A 23,665-nucleotide genomic window follows, 5' to 3' on the forward strand; every position below is an offset into this window, starting at 1 on the left:
CAACAGCGTCGCTTAACACCGTCTGGGCACAGGAACTGAGTGGAGTGAACGCCAGCTGCGTACAAAATGAAAATGAAAGAGGAAAAGAGGAGTGTGGGAGGGATATAAAAATGTGTGAAACATCACAACGTAATACTGTAGATAGATAGAATATTTCATATCTTATCAAAACTTTTATTTTAGCCACTGGTCTGTTTGGAAATCCATGTTGTGAGTCACCCAGCGGAGAGATAACAGTAACCTTACACATGCTTAGCCACGTCCTGTTCATTCATGAGAGACCGTGAATCAGACATGACTGTCATCAAAGCGCCCCTTGACAGGAAGAGCAGTTACAGCTAAGAGGCATTTATGTTGTCATGTCTGCACCCGACCAAGTGTAAAACATGTCTGTTTTAAACTTTAGGGCTTTTATATTGGGCGGTCCGTCTGTAGGATAACAGACAGCTGATGTCTGGATGCTCGTACATGTTTTTGATGCTGCAGACCAGATCTCTGTCATAATGGCTTCCTGGTTTGTTTTGACTCACCTCAGTGAAACTCGCTGACCCGGCTCTTAAAGCAGTTGTGGGTCTTTTTCCGCCCTCTCTGACTCGTTCAACCCTTGACCCCCCACACGGAAAGAACCTACAGGTTTTAATATAGGTTTGAATATATGTGACATACATAAAATTGAGAACAAACCAGAGTAGACACGCACATCACACCAGCGAGGGCAGGTGCAGAGTACAAAAATAGGCAAAATAGAAAAAACAAGGGTACTCGCAACTCTGCAGGACTCAGCGTATCAATTTATTGTAGTGACGTACGTTTCGAGCAGTGAAATGTACGTCACTACATACATAAAATTGGCCATTTTCAGATATACGCAATATGCTATATGGTGCATGCAGCATATATGCACAGATAAACTGCATATAGGTTTCATATATGCGCATATATGAAACCTATATGCAGTTTATCTGTGCATATATGCGCCATATAGCATAATGTGTATATATGAAAACGGCCAATTTTATGTATGTCACATATATTCAAACTTATATTAAAACCTATAGGTTCTTTCCGTGTGGGCCAGTACAGAGCAAAATAAAAAGTGGTGGGGTTGGGGGGGTGTTGGTTCAAGGCCCAAGGGTGCCACACCATGTCGAGGGGCAGGAGTGAGGTCAGAGATCCACAGGAAAAAGTCACTCAGAGGAAGAGAAGGTGAGACAGACGGAGAGATAGTTAGATGGATGGATGTTTGGTGGTGGAGACACAGACAGACCCCGGCGTGCGTCAGTGTGACGGTTGCTGTTCAAAACCAAAAGAAAAATTTGGTGTGGATTCGTTCTCCGGCTTCCAAAAAAAAAAGGGGGTTTTGTGCTAAACCTTCCCATGGGGGGTGTGGGGGGAAAGCTGCTGGACAAGGCTCGATGGTTCACGTTACCACACATGCTGCTACTGTAGATCTCACTTTGTTTGCTTTCAGACGCTGTTGTGTTCCTTTTTCCTCACCAAACACTAGCCAACGCAGACAGAAACACACACCGGGAGAGGAATTTGCGATGTTTTGATACAGGATGATCTGCGTTACTCATTAAGATGCTTGGCAAATGAGTGTTTGTGTGCATGTGTGTGTGTGTGTGTGTGTGTGTGTGTGTGTGTGTGTGTGTGGAAAGGGGGAGGGGAGGTGGGGGGGGGCAAGCGGGATGAAGAGGGCAAGGCAACAAGGGGCAAGAAAACCACATCCATATGGTGAAGCAGCTCCACAGAGCCCCATTTTCCATAAGCTTTCTACCCCCCAACACCAACCCCAAATACCTCAACACACACACAGAGTTGATGTATAGGAAAGTAGGTTAAGGTAGCATGAAGGCTGAGGTTCTCCAGACAGTCTGCCCCCCCTTCACCCCACTTTTACCCCCTCTTTACCCCCCACTCTTTGGTCTCATTCACAGTAGCAAAGCCACAGTCTCCATCAGCTCTGTCTGCCCCCCCCCCCCCAATATGAAGACTGATTGAGATCTCCATCACCTTTTGATTATGTTTTCTTTGCTTTTTTTCCTGACTTTCCCACAGGGCCCTCCCGGTCCCCATGGAAACCCTGGCCGACCTGGTCCACCCGGGCTCAAGGTATCTAACGCAGTCTTACTCTAAAGTCATGATGATCGCAAATGAACCTTGCCCAGCGGCCACGTTGATTTTTCCACATGAAAACCGTGATGACAGGATTATGTTCTTCATGCCTCCACTGCTAATTTAATAAGAACTTTTTCGACCTTATCTTATCTTACCTTTTTTTTTTTTATATGAATGATGATCCTGTGAGTGAGTGAGTGAGGGAGGAGGATGATGCGTTTTCAGTTTTTCTCGATATCAGCTTGAATCCATAAAGAGCTATAACAGAGGTAATAGGGTTTTATGGTTTTGAGAATCAGGGCCATCTAAGTTCACAAGCAGCAGTGCAGGCGCATCTGGGACTCTGAGACGCTACAAACTCAACAGCAAGAGAAATACTGAGGAGCTGTATCACTTTAACATGTGTGCAGCAGGGGTCAGTGTGTGGAGTCCCCTCGGTATTGAAAGTTCAGGAAGGGTTTTTCAGATTCTTGGAGGTCGCTCTGTGTTGACCAAATATACTCAAAAGTGGGTGTATGTTTCTGCATTTATAGGCTTTCTTTGTGAAAAAAGGAATGGCATCTCTATATATGCGAGTGAGGAGGAGGAGTAGAGTTGTAGTTCGACACCCGGAGTGATTTATCATCAGAGCTCCAGGGAGAAAAAGACGTTACAAGTCGGAAAGTGAGAACTAACTAACACAAATAAATCTGTCTTAACTTTCCAAGTGTGAACAGGAGGCGACCAAACAAATCCTCATCATCGTATTGTGTGTGGACTGATGTATGTCTCAGTAAACACCCTTGACCTCTGCCTCTATGTGCTTAGAGTACATAGTGAGGACGGAGTGCTACCTGTATTTAAAGTGTATTATAAAAATGCCTTTACATAAATGGCAGCTGTGGTCACACTGACACCCTGACCTCCCCGGGTCACCTGAGGGGACTGTGTTTGTCGTTTGTCTCACTGATGTAATTTATACGATTCCCTCTCTTTTTGTCCCCTCTTCACATTCCTCACATTTCACCTTCACCCCGCCACCCCCAAAAACACATCTTCCCATCCTTATGGCCCTAATTCTTTCTTTATCTTCTATTATTACCCCCTCAAGAACGCAGTGACATGTTAAACAAAGATTATATGTGGCTGTATGCTAAAGGACTTCGCATTTAAAGAGAAAACAGCTTGAAGCATCTGTTGGCCTCTGGGTTAAAGGAATAATTCAACACTTATTTGCTCTGTTGCTGAGAAGCAGATGGACGACACGACACGACACCGCCGGTCTTGTGTCTTCATGAATCTCACACACTACAGTACTGGTATCTTAATTTAATTTAAAGACTGGAAAACAGAGGGGAAATAACTCTGTCCAAAATGAATAAAAGCGCCTCTAAAGCTCTCTAATTAACATGTTCGATTTCATTTGTTATATCCACACAAAAGAGTGTAAAAATGACAATTTGTGGTTTTATGTGTGGGGTGATGTGCCAGGTTATTTCTTGGCGAAGAGCTGTGACCTCCTGGAGTCTCTTGGATCTTACCCCACCCAGCCAACAGAGTAATTATTTAGCTTTATAGGTGCTAGTAAATGGATGTATTTGTGTTAGATTTTGCCAGTATTGGCTTTTGCTGCTTCCTGCATCCCTGTTTCCAGTCCTTATGCAAAGTGAAATAATTTCCCCCCAAAACTGTTCATGTAAGAGCAAGACTCGTATCACATAGCCATATCAAAGTCGTAGCATTGTCGTATGTCACACTCCTGCAGCGCCAAAGAAATCAAATAAATTCAAGAAATGCAAAAGCGTGAAAGAAACTCTACAAGGCAAGCATTTGAAAGAAACCTTTCCTCTGTAAAAAAAAAAAAAGCTTCGGTGGGAACTGAAACAGGTTTCCTTTACCTGGCAGGTGTGTGATCGTGAAGTGTTTGATGTCTCGGGGAGCACCACAATTTTTACTCTTTCATCATTAATAAATGAAACAAGGTTGTAAATAGCAGGAGTCCAGGGGGAAAAGAAAGAGTTGGGGGCTCAGTGTAATTTCCGATCCATAGCTTTGATGTGCCGAGGCCACATTATTGTTACCTGCTGACAGTGAAGCTCGTTTTATGTGTGTGTGTGTGTGACTAGAGGGGCACTGAGGCCACATAATGCTCTGCAGCTTAGAAAAGCATCTGTACCAATTTTTTTTATGTGAATTCATAAGTCACATAAATAACTCATTCTAGAGTGTGATTTATAAAGGCAAGCTTTTACAGCCTCAACCATTTCCCCCCCGTCCAAATGAAAAGTGTTAGCGAGTGAAATAATTTAGTTAATAATACGATTGTTAGTCAGTTGTCGTCAGAGATTGAAATCTTCTGAATGAGTTGGGTAATTTTCACGCATACAAAGTCCAACCTTTGTGTTTTCTCTTCTTGTCAGGGGAGAAAAGGAGACCCTGGCATCTCACCTGGGCCGGCACCTAAAGGAGAGAAGGTATTAAATCCCTCCTTTTCATACATGCTACATTAGTTTTCAACAACGTCCTTCTGTGATAGCATGTTTATGAATGCTATTTCTGCAACCAGGCAGTTTTGTTTTGCATTATTGCCATTTAAACTTTCTTTGCTCTGTTGTGTTTGCAGGGAGACTCAGGGATTCTTGGGCCGGTTGGAATGACTGGACAAGCAGGCCGAAAGGTAAGAAAACTCTCACCAAATTCCTTCTAATGACATAAAAATCGATGTTCTTAAATGCTGCATTTAACAGCTCCCATTTACCAGTTGCGGTTGTGAGTGAGCATGACGCTTACTGCAACTAACTTTGAATAGTGAGGCTATTTGTGTGGGAAAACACATTAAAAAACGAGTTAGCGTCACTGTTTCATAACCGTTAAGTGTGTTTTTGTAGCCTATTGTTTCTGTTTTGGTGCCTTTTTTTTTGTTTGTTATTGCATCTGTGTGTGTGTGTGTGTGTTTTCTGTTTGTGTGTGTGACCCAGTTCTCTCTCATCTCTCTTGCTTCTTCTTTTCTTTTCTTTTTCTTTTTTTCTGCTGTGCTCACCATTTCTTCCATCTGTGTTCACTGGATCCTCAGCAGAGGGGTCTTAACACGGAGGAAGTCTGTCATCATGAGGGATGAACGCCGAGGTTTTTATCATGAGTATAAAGAGGACGGAGATCACGCACACCAAAGTGTTAGTGCAGTAGATATTACTTAAGTCACAAGTTGAGCGATTCATGTGTGCGAGGGAGGGAAAAGTGGGACACAGGCAGCTTCTGGTAGCGGATCTTGATGCCAAGAGTTAAATCCAAGGGGGGAAAGTCTGAGATGTGAATCTGTACATGATGTGTGTGCATGCATTCCTGTGTGCTTTACATCAAGAAGAAACAAACAGCTGCTGTTGTCAAAGGGTGTATGGAAAAACTGTTGAGTAGCTAGTTTGAAAAATAGAAATAAATGCCTGAAGATTATGTGTTGCATAACTACTTAGCTTGTTAGCTTTCTAGGCTAAAAGTAAATGGTTTAACACTCCTGTTGTCCTCCTGGGTCAAGGAAGAAAGGAAGGAAGGAAGAAAGGTAGGACAAAGGGAAAGAAGTAAGTAAGAAAGGAAGGACAAAGGGAAAGATGTGTGGGGAGAAGAAAGGGGAAAAGGAAGGAAAGATAGTAGGAGGGAGGGAACAGATTGGGTCAAGTGGGTCAAAAAGGAAGGAAGAAGTAAGGACGAAGGGAAGGACGGAAGGAATGAAGGGAAAAAGGATTGTGGAAAGAAGGAAAGAAAGATGGAGGGAGGTAACAGATTCGTTCAAGGAAGGAAGAAGAGGGAAGGAAGAAGGGAAAGAAGGAAGGGAAAAGGGGAGGAAAGAAAGATGGAGGGATAGGGAACAGATCAGGTCAATTGGATCAAAAGAGGAAGGAAGAAGAAGTAAGGATGAAGGGAAGGGAGGGAGGAAGGAAGGAAGGAAGGAAGGAAGGAAGGAAGGAAGGAAGGAAGGAAGGAAGGAAGGAAGGAAGGAAGGGAAAAAGGATTGTGGAAAGAAGGAAGGGAGAAAGGAAGGATGAAGGAAGGATGGAGGGAGGGAACAGATTGGGTCTATTTGACCCAGAAGGACAACAGGAGGGTTAAATAGCTATAAGCAAAAATAGTTGAAATAGATGGATACATTTATGGATTCATGTAAGCTGAAAGTATAAATAGTTGTAATATTTATCAATATTATTGTTTTATGTGATGAAATCAAGGCATTTGGAGCCTGACATGAAGGGGGAGGAACTTCACTTCATCTGGTCGGGTGATATGAGGAGAAAAAATGTTGGGAGGCAATTAAAGTATAGAACATGATCACACCACAAAATGATGTGTCATGTGTCGCCCCCGGGTCTGAGCCAAAATCATCTGTTTCAGCTTTTCCCAAACAATCAGATGTAAACATACATGGTGGCGGGAGACGGTCTCTTGGTCTGTCTCTCTTGATCGGTGCGCACGTTTCAAACAAAGCGGAGGAATTAGTTGAATAATTGAATAAAGCAAGGGGATTGTATGCATTTCAGCAGAAGTGTAAAGTGCCTCTGCATGTACTGTATTCGCCGTCTCTCTCTCTCCCGAGCCACGGCGCTAAGTAACAGAGTGTCGGAGTCTAGTAGTTGGACGGCTGCCTCAACTTAACATATGGCTTTTGTTAGGAATCTGCTTTTCTCTGTGTGTCTCTATGTCCATTTGTATGTCTCTCTCTCTCTCTTTCACACACACTCAGCCAGAGTGGAAAATGAAAAGCTGGTGGAAAACATTCGCAGGCTTCTTTCTCTCTATAACTACATGAGTCTTGGCAGTGATTTGACGGCCTATCAGAGGGTTAGACAGTGACTATGAATCAGCTAGAGCTGCAGGTGAGAGAGAGAGAGAGTACAGGTATAAAAACCTCTGATATGAGCCACATATAATATATTAAACATAAAAACAATCAACCTGAGTCTCTGTCTCTGCAGCACGTCCACACTGAGATGAGCAGTCGATTGTCTTAATAAAGCCTGAGGTTACAGTATATAGTTGCTCATTAGGGATCTATCAGAATGACATCACGCACTTTTGTCTGGAAAACTGTTGCTATAGCAACTTCATCAACACACACAACACATGCTCTGACATCATGAGAGCATGCCACAGGTATTGGTCAATGAACCACAGACTTGATGACTGTAGAGGAAACTTGTTAAATTAACCACAAGGAGCGAGCTTCCTTTTACACAAACACACAGAGAGACGCTTATTAACCCATTTTCTTCCTGCGCCGAACAATGTACAATAACTCCTTATATATAGTTCTCAGCTGGAGCTTTACACCTTCAGTGTTAATGAGTCTAACAGGCCTTGACGTTGCAAAGGACTACGACCGGGGATGTGAGTCAATTTCCAAAGCGGTGCCGTGCTGTAGTGTAGTATAGCTCCAAACAGGATCTGTCCTTGTTCCTCCTTTGGGTTTAGCTCAGGTGGAAAGTCCCATGCAGGCGTTCCCACCGCTGCTCCAGGTTTGTCCACGGAAACGCTAAAGGCCTGGTGGTGCAGCATCATCAGTAGCCTACAATGTTGAAAAGGCGATGATTTGCTTACTTTGCAATTACATCGGGCCACCCTGAAAACACCCATGTGCTGTTTCTTCCTCTTCATACCTCTCTCTCTTTCTCGCTGTTTGACTGTTTCGCCGTGTCTTCGCATGCTTGTTGGCGCGTTCCTCTGAAGCTGTGGTTTAGGAAAACGGGACAACGGCAGCTTTTCCTCTGTTCTCTTCAGTATTTTTCCTCTCCACCTTATTCTCTGCCTCTCATGCACTCACCCAAACACACATACAGACCTTAAATCAGCCCCTCGCTTGACACTTCGACCGGGAATTCTGGAATTTGGCTCCTGGTTTTCCATGGAAAACTTTTAATGGAGAAAGCAGTGATGGTGCTGCTTTGAACGTGTGATAGGAGAGTGTGAATTTACACCGGCAGACAAGCCAAGCATGTTCCGCTCTGTACAACATTTGTTCTACCAAGCTAAAGGCTCTGAATGGCTTTTCAGTCTGGTAGGCAGGGTCAGGGAGAGGGGACACACACACACACACACACGCACACGCGAGGCCAAACCTCAACTACAAGGCCACATTACAAGCCACATGTCTCACCTTCCTTCTTCTGTGTCTATTCCCACTGCTAGCTGATCTGCCTACTCTCACTTTGTGTCTGTCTTTTCTACATCTGTCTTTCTCACTACCTCTGCTTTTTCTCCCCACCAGCCAGGAGAAGGACATACTGTCTTTTAAATACGCATTCTTACACTTTTTATCCTCCGGTTGGTTTACTTTTTCATCTTTAAAAGAGAAGTGCTTGGTCTGAGAACAGTTTGTGTTTGTATTTGTTAGCCTTTGTCTCAGTCAGTACCACTCGACTTCTTGCTTTTTGTGTGGTCTGAGCTTTGAAATGTATAGTGTTTCAAGAGGGAGTAGATTTGAAAGATTGTTTTATTTGGACCTTGATTATCTGTATGGATATCAAATTTGATTATGTCTGTATACTTTGGGTAATGTTTTCCAACACCTTTTTGTCATTTAAGTAACATATTTACATTTTGAGGTATTCGCTTGCCAAGAATTGGATGAGAAAAGCTTTGTTATGCGCGCAGCGGTAAATACTAGAAGGAGCAGAAAGTAAACGTGAACTCAGTGGTCAGTTACAGAGTCAGTCTGCAGACTAAGACGAGATGATTTGCTACATTTTGGGAAGACACAACTATTTTGTATCACATTTATGGTTTGGTCCATGTGCGCTTGAAGTGGCTGCTTGTGCATGTGCGTGTGTGTGAGTATGAGGGGTTCAAGATCAACAGTTGACACTCTGCGCAGACCACTGATTATTTTCATTGCCTCCTTTAGCACAAAGTGAGAATGTGCATTACTGCATTTGTGTTATGTAAATGTCGTAAAACGAGAGAATGAACATGAAACAGTACAGTATATTGTAATTTCCCTGCAGAAGCTAGACAGTGTATTAACCACACTGGTTTCCTTCATTTATACAAGACGGTTTATTGTAGCATTAATCTGTCTGAGGCTCCCAAAGAAGCTCCCCAAGACCTGTTCCTCTTCCAAACCAAAGTCTTTCCGTTTAGCTCCTGCCCACTGTTCAAACTAACAAATCCACATGCTCATCAGCTTTGCAATTATGGGAGAATTCAAATCAACCATCATTTTCTTTGTGTTTTTTTAACAAGAAGTACAATAAATTGTTGCTCCCTCTCCTTCCACCGTGCTTGTGGTCTTACATGATGCAGCATTCGAGGCAAACACGGCTGCTGAAATTGCGGTTTCAGGCTGCAGGGATGAGATGAGGGATGTTTTTCCGCCGGGTAGATTTCAACCAAATTGTCCGGTCATAGGTTTGTTTGTTTCGTCTGTCCCCCGCCAGCCAGACATCCGCGTGCATGGAGGGTTTATGTTCTGCATGTACATGCAACACATGCATGGAGACAGACAATTGCTCCGAGCAGTCGTCCGGCTCCGTGCTGGTGTGGAGTGATTTTGGACAAAGAGAACGAAAAAGAAAGAGAGAGGTGGAAAGATGAAAGCAGAGATTAATGAAGTGAGTGTGGGACCACGGCGCAGGCAGACAGCGGAGGAGAGTTATTCATCATCTGTGGTGTGCAGTCGTTAACAGACATGAGGCCCGAGCTGGTATGAACACCCACAAAGTTAAGTGTGCACAGAGTAGCTGGTTAGGAGTCAGCAGCAGAGTGGTTTATCATTGGCAGACACAATATGTCTTTTATTTGTTTTAGCCAAAATGCGCTTAGCATTCCCTGGGGGGCAACTCCTCAGCTTAGTGGGGGTATATGGGATGGTGGTGGTGGTGGTGGTGGAGTGGGGGGGCTTACAGGGTGCTACCGGGGAGCTGCTGTAAATGAAACACATTCTGGGGGGCTTATCTGATTGAACACACATGCTCATTAAGCAAGTGGCATTGTAAACACAGGGCCGAGCGGTGGGAACGGCCACTCTCATTAGCAGGCTCATAATGAGTGAGATAAGGCTCAGAGATGGTCTAGCTGAGGTCGAAGGGGGGGCTATGGTTAATAATACTAAGGACCCACAGTATGTGTGTGTGTATATGTCTGGATGTGTGTGTGTGTGTGTGTGTGTGTGTGGCTCGTGGACCTCACATCACAGCTTGGGAACATAAGCCGCAACACATGTTTGTACTATACGTAAGCCATGTAATAAAGATGACTGAGTACATGTATCGTTGTGTCTGAACATGGATGTGTGTGTGTGTCTGTCTGTGTGTAGTGTACAGTGTGTTTGTATGCCCCGGTGGAGGCAGTGGGGTCGATGCATCAACAGAAAAGCAGGTTATAGGGGCGAGAAAAACTAGCAGGGCACAGATTCAGCAGGTCAGTTATAGGCGAACACACAACACATTATTATTATTATTGCTGTAATAATAATAGACGGATTTACAAGTGGAAATTTTCAAAAGGTCAGACCCAGGCGCCATGTGTCTGCAAGTGCATCCATCCCTGCTCTCTCCACAACGCTGCTAACCAGCAGAGCTTTCACACACATAACGCATGTTTCTGCACGTGTTGCGCTGTCACAGCTGTGGCCTGTCAACACCTGGCGACATTGCAGTTGTGTTGAATTCGTATCATCACTCATATGTGTTTGTTTTCTGAGTGTCTCCTTCTGATAAGTCCTCCATGGCTGCTGCTTCTTAAATACAGAAAGAACGGTTGCACGTTTTAGTCTCTTTTATTCATTTTTAGTTGACATATTGCAACACAAATACACTGTTGACAGAGTTGTCATGCATATAAAAGTGCGTAACATGGAGCTTAATGCTGACAGTGGCAGTTCACAGTGCTGGTATGAGGGTGTCAGCCAGTGAGTGTGGTTGTGTAACATAATGAGTAGAGGGATGCTGCGTCCTCTTCCCCTCGCTGCAGTCAGATGACAGATCTAAAGGATGGTTTACAGGAACTCTGGGAGTCTTGGCTTGGTGCTTCGGAGCTGTGGTTTAGGAAAACAGAACAACAGGAATCTTTCCTTTCTTTTCCCCTTCTGTTTTTATTTTGTCTTTTTTTCCTCCTTCCTTTCCTCTCTCTCTCTTTCACTCTCTCAGTCTATCAAACTGTGGCCACCTTTGATTTAGTTTTTTCTCCACTCTTTGTTGGGGGTAGGAGTAGTTGCTGCAGTCAGCAGAAGTACTATGTCAGGCTGTCTTCTCCTCTGCAGGCAGAGGGAGAGACCTGCTATCTGACTCACACAGGAAGGCATTTATATCCTCAACATGCCACGATCCTGGCATGGAGCTCCCCAGCACAATTTCTCTGCGAACAGGGCCAGTGGAAAGTCTGATCCCTTGACAGGAGGGCAGATTGATTCCTTGCATATGGCACTGAACTTGTCTGTCTGCGCTGTTAGTGTTAGCATACTTTTTTTTTTTTTCTTCTTAACTTTGCACAAAACTCCATTTGTCATCCTCATACCAAGAGAGAAATCCCCCCCGTGCTTGACAGCGTTCCTCCTCATGTGTGAATTGTTTCAGAATTTGTGTGTTTTTTCTTTCACGTCTCCGTTATTTTTATTCTTCTCCAGCTCACCTCCCGTGTTTGTCTCTCGTGTTTGTCTTCCACAGGGACAGAAAGGTTACCCTGGTCCACCTGGACTCCCTGGAGAGCCTGTAAGTATCTTTCTCCATTTCATGCGCGTCGTGTTTTTTCCATGACTTTGATGCTAAATGCTGCGCCTCTGTTATTCTTCACACTCCCATTAACACCACACATGAAGAAGTCCAACAGTCCCATAGCTTTCAGCTCGTGCCAAGATGATGTAATGTTATTATATAATAAAATAATATACAGTTCCTCGCTTCTCGCCTAAAGATATTACAGATATTTGTCTGATGCATACACTTTATTTCACAAATTTGCTTTCATGAGTCTGTGTTCACCATCTAGACCCAAACTGATGACTTAATGCCTCATATTCTTACTTAATTTATTTAAAACTGCAGTCATCATCCGCTCCCTGATCACTTAACCCCTCCCTCTGTGTGTGTGTGTGTGTGTGTTTTTAGTGCGTGCACCAAGCGTGCCTGTAGGGGCAAGCGAGATTAGATTAGCCTGTTATGAAGCACTGGTGAGGACAGACATCTGGCCAAAGCGCTGAGCTAAGGCGATGCTCTCCAGGATATCAGAAAGAGATGCCAAACAGAGAGAAAATAGAGGGAAAAGAAACAGGACCAGGCCAACTAGGCCAACAGTGACACACTCACGGCCATGACACTGCAGCTTTTTGGAGGAAGTTTCCCTTTTGTCTGCTGCAGCTCTGGACCTGCCACTTGTCATTAAATGCTCAGTCTCTCTCCTGCAGCACCGATGCTGTTATTCTCAATCGTGCTTTTCATTTCTCTTGCACTTCCTTAACTCCTCGATCTGTCCCAAAACGGGGAAAAAAATCTGTTCAATGAGCTCTTTTTATTTGCTGCTACAAGTGGGAGGAGACATGATGACTGTATCTCTGCGTAGTCCGGCCCAACAGGACTATTTTAAGTGTGGAGCATCCAGCCTCATGTCCAGAGCTATTTTCAGTCCGGCTTGGGTCTTACTACTGTTGGTATTAAGGAAAAGGCCTTAGTCATGGAAAGCAGAGTGGAACATTCTCCTCATTGTCACACGGTTTATAATAATAAGTCCCCGTTTTTCCGGGGGGGTGACGTCACCACCAGTACAGGGAGTTCCCGCTCCACTCATCGTGGTGGAGAAGGAGTATACTTTTTCTCTCTGGCCATCGTGTCCTTCCACTCTGTCCATCCTTCAAACGCCCCCCTCTTTCCCACAGAGCCGCCGCCGCTGCTGCTCATCACACGCTCCGGCCTTGAGTGTGAATCACCACAGCACCAGCGTCTGAGTAATAATAAGCACAACTGTTTGGCAGAGCCGACTCTAGAGGTTCCAGCTGGTGTGTGCATAAAGTGTTGATGACTCTTTGTTACTGTAATACACCATGGGCCCTCCGTGCCAGTTAAAGGTCCAAAAAAAATCCACTTAGCCAAATTCTTGTCTGGTTTTTAACTGGCTGCATTGTGCACTATATTTATCCAAGAGAGGGAGGGAGCGGCAAGTAGAGCGAGTGGATGCAAGTCCAGAGTGTGTCAAAGGAAGTTATACATGAGCACTTGTGCCCTGCAAAGTTTGGACACAACCTGATTTTGTGTGTGTATGTGTGCGTGTGTTATGGTTACTCACACACACACACACACACACACACATACACACACACATACAGTACACACACAAACCAAGCTCCCTATAAATGTCGAAGGTCTGTAAACAGCCTACATCTGAGAAGAGTGTTAAACTTATTGCAATAAGTGCAGGTCTCTGAACAGGTATACCTGTGATTTACTGTACCGGCATAAGTATTTTTCATTTGATATTACTTTATAACTCACATTGCATCACATCCTCAGAAACTAACACCTACATTTATTGCATTATTAACAGCTTTTTTTCACCAGTTACTTAAAAACATAAAAATTTTATGGGCAATACCTGTGATCTATGTATAGAATAATGAATTTAACTACACAACAGGACATAAAGTACATAATAACCCACACGTTGCCAACTATGGTGCTGATATGCTTTATTACATAATGCATCAAAAGTAAAATGTCAATATACAACAGTAAAACCATTCACAGACTTTAACTTTCAAGTATTTTCAATTTGCTGGTAATATTTAGATACTTTGCCAATGCAGGACTTTTATTTGTGTTTGAGTAAGTTTTGCCACTGCTACAAACCATAACCACCTGCGCAGAAGAAACGTTGCAATCTCAGCATCAAACTTCTTTCCTTTACTCATCACGAACAGTTTCCATTGTGGGAAATCAACACCAATGTCTACTCTTGTCTGTTACCACGTCTTTACTTCTGCACACTAACCACTGAGCCAGAATCAGAAACAGAATCAGAAACAGAATTTATTTGTCATTGCACAACAGCACAATGAGATTAAAAGCTAAACCTTAAAGTGCAACCACACATAGAAACGAGACAGACAATAACAGTAACGCAATCAGTGCCGACATCCAGTTATTCAACAATCAACAATTTGATCTTGAGTATGCGTATGGATAAAGTGATAATAAAAATAAATAAATAAATAAATAAATAAGAGATATTATATAGCCATAGGCTGTCAGTTGCCCCGGCCCATCTCGCCACTTACACATGTACCTGTATTGCTTGTATTGTTTACATCTCACTATAACAAAGAAAAAACGCTTTGAGATCTGTAAACATTTTCATGCAACAGACAACTGTGGTCATTTATGCAAATTACTTCATATGATTATACGGTTTTACTCGTTTTGATTAATAAGTTCATCCCTTCTGCCCTGTCGTCCTCTTTGAAACTGCAGACTGGCTGTCTGTCTCTGTCTCTGTGTGTGTGTCTGTTACTGTATTTTTGATCAGCCATCCCACCTCAGCTCACTCACCCCCCCTTCTCTTCTCTCTCCCTCCTTCCTTCCTTCCTTCCTTCCCTCTTTCTCCCTCTCTCTCTCTCTCTCTCTCTTTCTTCCCTGCAGGGTGAGCAAGGTCCAGTCGGAAGCCCAGGTGCCAAAGGTTATCCTGGCAGGCAGGTGCAGTAAATCCTCTGCTGTGACTGGTACAGTTGTAGTCAGTCAGGGCCATAGTAAGGGCAGAGGGCCAAGTGGAATTAGGTTATGTTGAACAGCTGACTTGGGAGGAAAATATTTGGGTAAATACTGTGCAGAGGAATTGGAATATTTTAAAAAACAAGGTGGCCCAAGAGAACAGAAATCAAAAGCTGCAGCCTCAGACGTTAGCATGAAGCTGCACAGATGTAACTCTTATTGCATGGTGTCATTTTAATAGATTTGATAATTATACATTTTGTCACCTGTGATGTCATTAATTCACCTAATTTTGCAATATACTATATAAAGTTATAGTCCTTGGATTGCCACTATTTAATGCCATCATCACATACACACACATTCACAGTGTATTTGGACAAACTTAATTGCAGGTATAGACCAGTAAAAGTGTTGAGCTGCTAGAAATAGTTCCTCTTGTTGTGTTTTTCAGGGTTTACCAGGGCCTATAGGACCGTTGGGGCCTAAAGGCGTTCGGGTAAGTTAACTCAACTCAACTCAGGTTTGATTCTGTCACTTCTAAATAACCGACATTGGTGATTTGACAGGACCGGTCAACACGTTTAGAGGCGAGGAGGAGGTCAGCCTGACAGCTTACTGACACCTCTCACCTCGCAATATTTATAGAAGGCGACTGTAAAACACGCAGGGAAATTAGTTAAATCACGGGGTTGCAATGCACACGCTTTGGTATTTTGTGTCGTAAACCTGTTGCGTGTTGATGCAACAACATACGACGAGTATACATACATGTGTGTGTATGAAAGCAGGTCGTGCACCGGCCGCGGCATCCACCTCTGCACACATAAACACATTCATATGCACTCAGTCGACCGATGTGAGCCACTATTAATAGTATGCTAAATGAAGAAGGAGCATTTACTTGTAATGTAAACATTGTGTTACTGTATACAGACACTTACTGAAAGACCGGCTGTTGATAAGCCTCTGCATACAAACACACACCCTTTAGGTACACAAACAAAGAAACACACACACACACACACACACACTGATGGATACAAACAGTGATTTTTATGTTGCGTTCCAATAAAGGTTCTTTATCAGTTCCCCTTGGCTGCTCCGAAGCCTCCCCTGCCCCCACTGGCTGGAATTTCCTGTTTAAGCTCCGTATGAGGCCCTGCTGTGTTAAGGAGGCATTCTCTAGTCATCTCTCTCACCGAGCTGCACCTTTCCACAGATTCTTCACTCTCTTTTTGCAGGATACTCCGTATTGTGCACACACCTTAACCTTCGTCTTGTGTTAGCTTTCTACTGCCATCTATGGTGTTCGGGTCAGTTTTGACCCATGTTTTAAATCAGCTGTAAAATACACTAAAAACATTTATTTTCATCCAATTTGTTTTTCTTCTCTTGGTTACATTGTTAGGCTTCCTTATCCATGAAAATGTTGGATTTAATATTTTTTGGTGTGGGCCCCTGGGCCTTTTTCTGTCAGTATACCCCTTGACTTCAAGTTGACCTTCCTCTTGTTAGCTTTCTGATACCATATAGTGTTAGGGTCAGTTTTGACCCGAGTCTTAAATCAGCTATCATCCCATTTATTTCTCATCTCTTGGTTACATTGTTAGGCTTCCTTATCTATGAAAAGGTTGGTTTTGCACTTGTAATTTCAGTTTGAACTCTCATTATTGTTCTTATCGTTATAACCGGGTCAAAAATAACCCTAACACCACAAATATCATGATTTTAACCAGAGTATTTTAGAATTTTGTGAAAAAAAAGTTTTATTATGTTTAAATTGAGGTTCTTGACAAAGTCAAAAAGCCTTGATGCTATTAACAAATTTATTTGGTACTTGTTGTACGCATTTAAAACCTGAAAACGGGTCACTGGTGACCCGAACACCAGAGAAAAACCCTGCTCAACTCGTGCCGACCTGTGTGGCGAAGCATCTTGATTGTTCAACTGTTGTGTGTGCTGTTTGTTTGTGCCTGTTTTTTCCTCTTCGTCTGTCTGTGTGTGTGTGTGTGTCTACTCTACGCCCTCCCTCCTTCACCTCACTGTACCGACAGCCCAGTGTGAGGTCCTGGCTATCTTCAGAGATCCCTGGCGTGAGGGTATGTGCCCTTGGACTACATCGTGGAAGCCAGCACCATGCAGTCCATGGGCATATACACTTGCCTCATGGCTTGGTTCTTCATGGAAATCCAGTCCCACCCTATATCCATGCTGGACCGTCGGCTCCTGAAACCCAGCCTGATGGGAGCTGCTGTTCTTCCAGCTGTTTTTTTTTTGTTTTTTTTTACACCATCCAGATTCTCACATCCCATATTCCTCCTCTCTCCTCTTTCTCCTCTCTCCTCTCCTCTCCTCTCCTCTCCTGCAGGGTTTCATAGGAATCCCGGGGCTTTTTGGCCTGCCTGGGCCTGATGGCGAAAGAGTGAGTTCTTGTCAAATGAACATATTCCGTGGGTTATAAAACATTTTTTTACAGTGACCAGCTAATTTCAGCTAATAGCCGCTGTGAGACGATGACAACGGGCTCTCTGCTGCTATTTCATTCAGCTGTCCTGTTGTTGTTACAATGTGGGAAACGGTCCCCAGCTGTTTTTAGATGCTGCTGTGTGGGAGTGTTGATGACTCATATGATAAAAGCCCCCTCTTAGAGCCTTTGAACTGCCTGACCTCATCAAGGCCTCCTCCTTCTGTGCAGCCTCCAAAACATGGAGCGATTAGCCTACTTATGACATGCTCCAGGGGGTTGCATCAGCGTAGTAGGGGCAGACTATAATCAGGAGAACCTCCGCGGCCAGCCAGCCAGCTCGACCTCGAGATGGTTTGTACCATGGCTTCCAAGAGAAACCAGTGTTTGTTTAACATATATATGTTAGAGATGAGGCCCCACATCCCTCATAATAGGCTGGAAAAAAAATGTTGGATGGGCTGCAGTCAGCTGTTCCTCACATCTGTCGGAGCAGAAGCTGAGACAGGCTTACAGCAATGGCTTTTTAATTGTGTGTTTTGGGTTTGAATCAGTCATGCCCAAGAGCGTTGTGTTTTGCTTTTGATATGGTTTTTTTTTTTACACAGTGTCCATCTTTCTCTTCTCTTTCTTCTCTGTTTTCCTGTCCTCCTTGGATATTTTCCTTCCCCTCTCTTTTTTTCCGCTATGTTTTCCACTTCTTTACTCTCTCTACTCCGTCTCTCGCTATCTCTTTTTGATTTTCAGGGAATTCCCGGTGAACCAGGGAAGAGGGGCAAGATGGGTAGGCCGGTAAAGTTTTGTCTCAACATACTTTGCAGATAATCTTTCTAAAGTGTGATGCATTTTGCTGCCAGTGTTGAACCTTGAAAGTATCGTCTGTTGTTAATCAAAGATAGTCAAAGAAAAAAAAGCATTCAAATATTATATCCTGCCTGATTATTTTTGATTATAGCTCTAAACGCTGCAGGCTCAAACGAGGCAGTGAAATAAATTAGCATCATCATCGTAAAGTTTTATAATTCATTCTTCTGTTTCTATTTGGGTCACACTGAGAGACTTTTGGTGCAAAGACTCCCAACACCTACACATGAGAGAATTTATAAGGTCTGCATTTACGTCATTGTTTTAATCAGCTCAGTGTTTCCATGGCTGTTGGAAGGGTTAACTCCAGCCTGACTGTGGCTGTGTGGACTGTGGAGTCCCACCAGCCGCATGTCGGGGTCTTGGATGCAAAGAGAAAAAGGCTTTTGTTGGAGTAAAGGGCTTTCGGTCCCCCCCAGCATGGAGCCAAGCCATTTGGAGGAAGTCAGTCAGTTCTGTGGTGTGTGTATGTGTGTGTGTGTGTGTGTGTGTGTCAGATAGTGTTCAAAGTCAGCTTGACAGAGAGTTTCAGAAAGAGTGTGTAACCCTGAAACTCGCTGCTGAGATCATTCTGCAGCTGTTACTTATTGGCTTTTCAGTAAATAAGGCATTTATAGACCAAAAAAAGTCTAAACACACACACGCCAGTGTCAGTTTAGTGCAAGGCTTGGAGGAGTGCATCTTATTCTGTAAGCACACAAATGTTTAAAGCTATAGTTGTAATCTTGCCATGTGTGAGGCTTCGTATCACACCGCGCGTGTGACACATTTGCATTCATGTGTTTTTTTCCAGTTTGGACACAGGCCATGCAAAACTACAAGTATTTATATGGAAGTGCTGTCATAACAGTTTGGTCCTTTTCCTGCCTCTTGCACTTCCTGGATGATTTAAATGACAGAAGCAGCTCTGTTTTACAAGGCAGACAAGGAAAATAATGACGCTGTATCACCATGCATAATAATGTTTGTGCATGTTGTGACTAAAGAACAGAGAGTAGAGGAAGCAGAGGAGTCGTGTAACGTTAATGGTTTAAAAATCTGTAGAAGGCCACTTTAACTGCTTCGTCCCTCTTTAAGTGACCTGTAAACGTAGCTGGAAAACGCACAGATCGCCTTCATCACTCTCGTCTGATTTCATCCCCCTGCTGCACGGAAAATGGAAAAGCTAGTACACTTAACAAGATGATGGAGAAGGGAGAACAGAAAGAAGCACCTGAACCGCAGCCAGACATTTTAATGGCCATAACCACAGCACTCTGTCGAGGAAACACACACATACACACATACACACAACACAACACACACACAGGCTGCAGACTGTCAGCCATCTAGCAGAGAGGGTGATGGGGGAATTGATCTATGCGAAACACTGGAGCGCTTAGAAAGTTTCCAAGAGTTCTGTATTTCAACTTAACCTTTATTGACTTTTATATAACTGTTTAGTGTTGGGTTTTGTTTGTCTTTTTGAGGTTGTCTCTATCAGGTTCATCAGTTGTAACTCTTTCCCATCATCCCAGTATCCTACGGCCGACGATAACAGGGTTGTCTGAGATACATTACAGGCTTGTGTGACTCTACCTCAAAGGCTTCTTTTAAAGCGCTGTATACTTGGCAACGCTGCGGTTCCCACATTTGTCCTTAGTTTGTACGACAGTGGTGGTGACAGTTGTATGATTCATCCTTTTGGGTCACTTTCATGCTCCATTGGTTTCTGTTGTACTTGTGTTCCCCCCAGTGCGCACAATTTTCTTATAACCATAGAGCGGCCGCATGCATAATATTGACCGTACTTTGATACCTGCTCCAGAAGCCGAGCAGACGCAGAAAAAGAGCTCTTTGTTGCGCTGTACTGTACAGTTACTGCGGTGAATTATGGTTGCCTCATCATCATCGACCCAATGGGACGTGTCGGCGCACTGAGGGATTTATTGTGACTCAGATATGAAGTCAAAATGTCAAAGTTATCCAAGCTTCTCCTCAGCAAAAGAAGAAGAAGAAAAAAAACCGCTCACTTACATTTAGTCAGCAGATTTTATTTCTAAGGCGAGCCCACGATTAGAATAAATATACATGTTGTATATCTAACATCTCCACTCTGACTAAAATAACTGACATTTTCAGGAGGTTTCTCAGTAATTAGCATTTTGAAACAATGTGTGGAGGCCAGAGTAGCAGAACCTAGACATTAGGAGTGTTTCTCGGTTTAAAGTGCACTCGTGCTTTGTGCAGATGCGGTTTCTCTCTCTGCAGCACCACCAGCTGTTAGCATAGCTCAGATTAGCATCCCCATTTACTGCTAAATGGACAGAATAATTGCTTGGCTGCTTGTTGCACTTAAACAGTGTACTCGCCCTGAGTAACAGCTGGCAGCCCAAACCCCTACAGCTGATAGATTTAATGCTTATAATGATGCCATTATGTCCTTATTTTTGAACATATTTCAGATTACATTATGTGCAACGTTATATTTGACTCAATGAAATCGTTGAAATTGCTCTGCAATTACCGTAGCACCACCCTGGGGTTTTTTCACCAGTCAGCGATATTTGAGAAATGTGCTCTGTAAATTTGACTCCGTGGTTAAAGACATAATGATTTTCTCTACGTTTGCACGAGTGGCACTGACCGAGCACGAACACACCCTTGTTTAATGAAAGGGCCTTTTTTTTGTTTTATTTCACAATGAGTTTCTTTAATTCTCTGACTGAGGAACCTTTTTTTTATTGTGGCACTTTTTTTACACAACCAAAATTAGCATTACATTTTACTATGTAGTATGGGTAGTATTTCATAATAGCATATCACTTCTTTTATGTTTGAGGAGTTGCTTGAATGGATGAATGCACAGAAAATGATCAATCAAATGTGTTGTTCCTTTCATCTTTGCAGCGTCTTTTTTTAATGTCAAACTTTAAGTTTGATGTTTTGGTTCAGTAAAAAATGATCTTATAGCATTGTCAGGTTGCTGTTTTCAGCTAAAAGGCCCTTTAACCCACTGGCGTCTACCTGCAGACAGACCTGAGACAGTTAGGAACCAGTAGCTAAAGACCCATATGCAGTGTTTCTCTGAGGAGTCAAGATTAAAAAAACAGAATGAAATAAGTGTTAATAAGGAGTTATATTTGTCAGGTGTCCAGATGCACAACTCCAAATGAATAATAACATAATAAAATGTGGTAAAATATTACAGTTCAGGTTTAATAAAGCAGACAGTACTTACTCAAAACCTTAATCCAAATTTATTGTCTTTTTGATTTTGATTGTGGCTGTTTATGTGCATCCGAACATAAAAGCTCCTCTGTCTGTCCTCAGGGGTTTCCAGGGGACTTTGGGGAGAGAGGACCACCTGGACAAGATGGAGAGCCAGTATGTCACACACACACACACACACACACACACACACACACACACACATCCCGACCACATACACACACATAAACTGAGAGTGGTGGTTTCACTCACTCTCACTTACACACACAGAGACACACACACACACACACACACTCTCCCCTGGTGTTTTAGTACTGTGACATCTTGGCAGTGCTGCTGGGTAAATCATCTGACAGCCCAGCAGTTTGCCTCTGTTTTTCTGTTTTATTTGAAGTTTTTGAAGTTTTTTTTTTTTTTTTTTTTGCTCTGGACAAGTTTTATTGCCGTATTTCATTTCATCTCATCCCTTTCCTCTGTTGTAGATAATTTTACTTGGCACTCGTTTTCCAAACCTGCAGAGGGCCTATTAACAGAGACAGGGCAAGTTTAGCTGGTTGCTGCTTCCAAATGCAACCTTTTCCACTCACTACTGTAAACTAACGACCAACACACACATACATACACACACACACAGAGAAGGTGATATCCAAGAATAGTAAATGATGTAATAGGATGTCGATGAGTAATTACTCTCCATTCAGAAACGACAGGTCAGCAAACACTGTCGTCCGTTTGCCTGTTTCTGTGCATATGGAAGACATCGCATTATTTGATTTGAGCGTTTTCACTGTTTTGAGATGTTCGCTGCCGTTCTTTCACACATAACACTTCATCAGACAGTGGAAAGCTGTAAAACAAAAACATAAACACATCATCAAGACGCTCTTTAACGCACTGACAAATACATAATAACCATAAAGCACATTGGTGTCTGTAAAAACACCACAGGCAACTAAACACCTAATGAATCCTCTCATAGCCCTGCTGCGTTTATTTTTCCTCAGTGTATATAATGCCTCATCCTTGTAAGTGTGAAATACACATTAGATATTTCCATAGTATGTGAATAATCTCTGCAACGTCTCTATGAAATCTAAGATGATGGACTATAAAATAAGATGAGACAAACTCCTACATACCCAGACTGGAAAATGACTTAATTACCGACCAAAACTGTCTGAAACGTAAGAGGGAAAGGTGTCTGAGAGAAAGGAAGCTCCACTGTCACGGTGTTGAGATAATATGATCTTTTTTTCTTTCTTTTTTATCAGGTGTTTTCAACTGTGCCTTGTGTGAATCTGTACAGAAGTGGTTGTTAATATAGTACTGTATGTTGGCATGCCAGACTAACTTTAGCTGGCATTGATGTCATCATTCATTTTGCAGGTATGAATTATTATTATTAAGCTCATTGAAAAATCAGGAGTCACTACGTAGAATACAGCCTCTTAAAACCATGAATGTTTGCACCAGTTCCTCTGGTTGCTGATGTTAAAGGGATAGTTCAACATTTTGGCAAATTGGCCCATTGCCATAATCCCTATAGTCATAGCAGTATAGGTTTGTTACCTTTAATTGTCGGTGCAAGCTATTTTTAGAACGGCGGAGCAGAGCCGCGAGCTGCTCAGAGCTACGCTACGGAGGCTCATGGGATTTCTTGGTTTCCCTCATCAAACTCATCAAATACACAATCCAACAACTCCAAAACGCTCTGGTGGACAAGTTGTGACCTGCACATTCACCACGCTATGAGATAATAACGGAACGTTACAGAGTTGTTTTAGAGTTAAAGGCAGAGACTGCTTGCCGAAAAACGTATCGCGCATCAGCGGTTTTGCATGAATTTACCTCGAAAACAACTCTGTCTGGTAACGTTCTGTTATTATCTCATAGCGTGGTGAATGTGCAGGTCACAACTTGTCCACCAGAGCGTTTTTGAGTTGTTGGATTGTGTATTTGACGAGTCTCCGTAGCGTAGCTCTGAGCAGCTCGTGGCTCTGCTCCGCCGTTCTAAAAACAGCTTGCACCGACAAAAGGTAACGAACCTACTCCTAAAACTATAGGGATTATGGCAATGGGCCAATTTGCCAAAATGTTGAACTATCCCTTTAAAATATTTCATAGGATAAGTAAAAGTTTTTACCATCTGTTGTTGCCCAGTGAAGAGATGAGGAGGTTGTATCTATCTGTCCTTTTCTGAGGAAGAATAAACCTGCAGTTTTGAAAAAGCCACTATGGGGCGATGGGCTCACATCCCCCTCCAGCTTCACCTCACACACACACACACACACACACACACACGTGCACACAGCCCCCTCTCATAAGCTGCGATGAACACTGAGCCACT

General features: G+C 43.1%; 1 protein-coding gene across 1 annotated transcript in view; it reads left to right on the top strand.

The window, feature by feature from the left end:
* col27a1a (collagen, type XXVII, alpha 1a) overlaps positions 1-23,665 on the top strand; it is a 75,432-nt gene that overhangs the window by 23,103 nt on the left and 28,664 nt on the right. The window contains exons 5-13 of the mRNA XM_085792981.1: positions 2,062-2,115; positions 4,521-4,574; positions 4,724-4,777; positions 11,748-11,792; positions 14,709-14,762; positions 15,232-15,276; positions 17,149-17,202; positions 17,992-18,036; positions 21,421-21,474. Coding sequence (XP_085649107.1) covers positions 2,062-2,115; positions 4,521-4,574; positions 4,724-4,777; positions 11,748-11,792; positions 14,709-14,762; positions 15,232-15,276; positions 17,149-17,202; positions 17,992-18,036; positions 21,421-21,474 — 459 coding nt within the window. The remainder of the gene's footprint in view (positions 1-2,061; positions 2,116-4,520; positions 4,575-4,723; positions 4,778-11,747; positions 11,793-14,708; positions 14,763-15,231; positions 15,277-17,148; positions 17,203-17,991; positions 18,037-21,420; positions 21,475-23,665) is intronic.

The sequence above is a fragment of the Trachurus japonicus genome, chromosome 12, assembly GCF_045865225.1.
Source record: "Trachurus japonicus isolate A0001 chromosome 12, Traja_1.0".
Classification (NCBI taxonomy): Eukaryota; Metazoa; Chordata; class Actinopteri; order Carangiformes; family Carangidae; genus Trachurus; species Trachurus japonicus.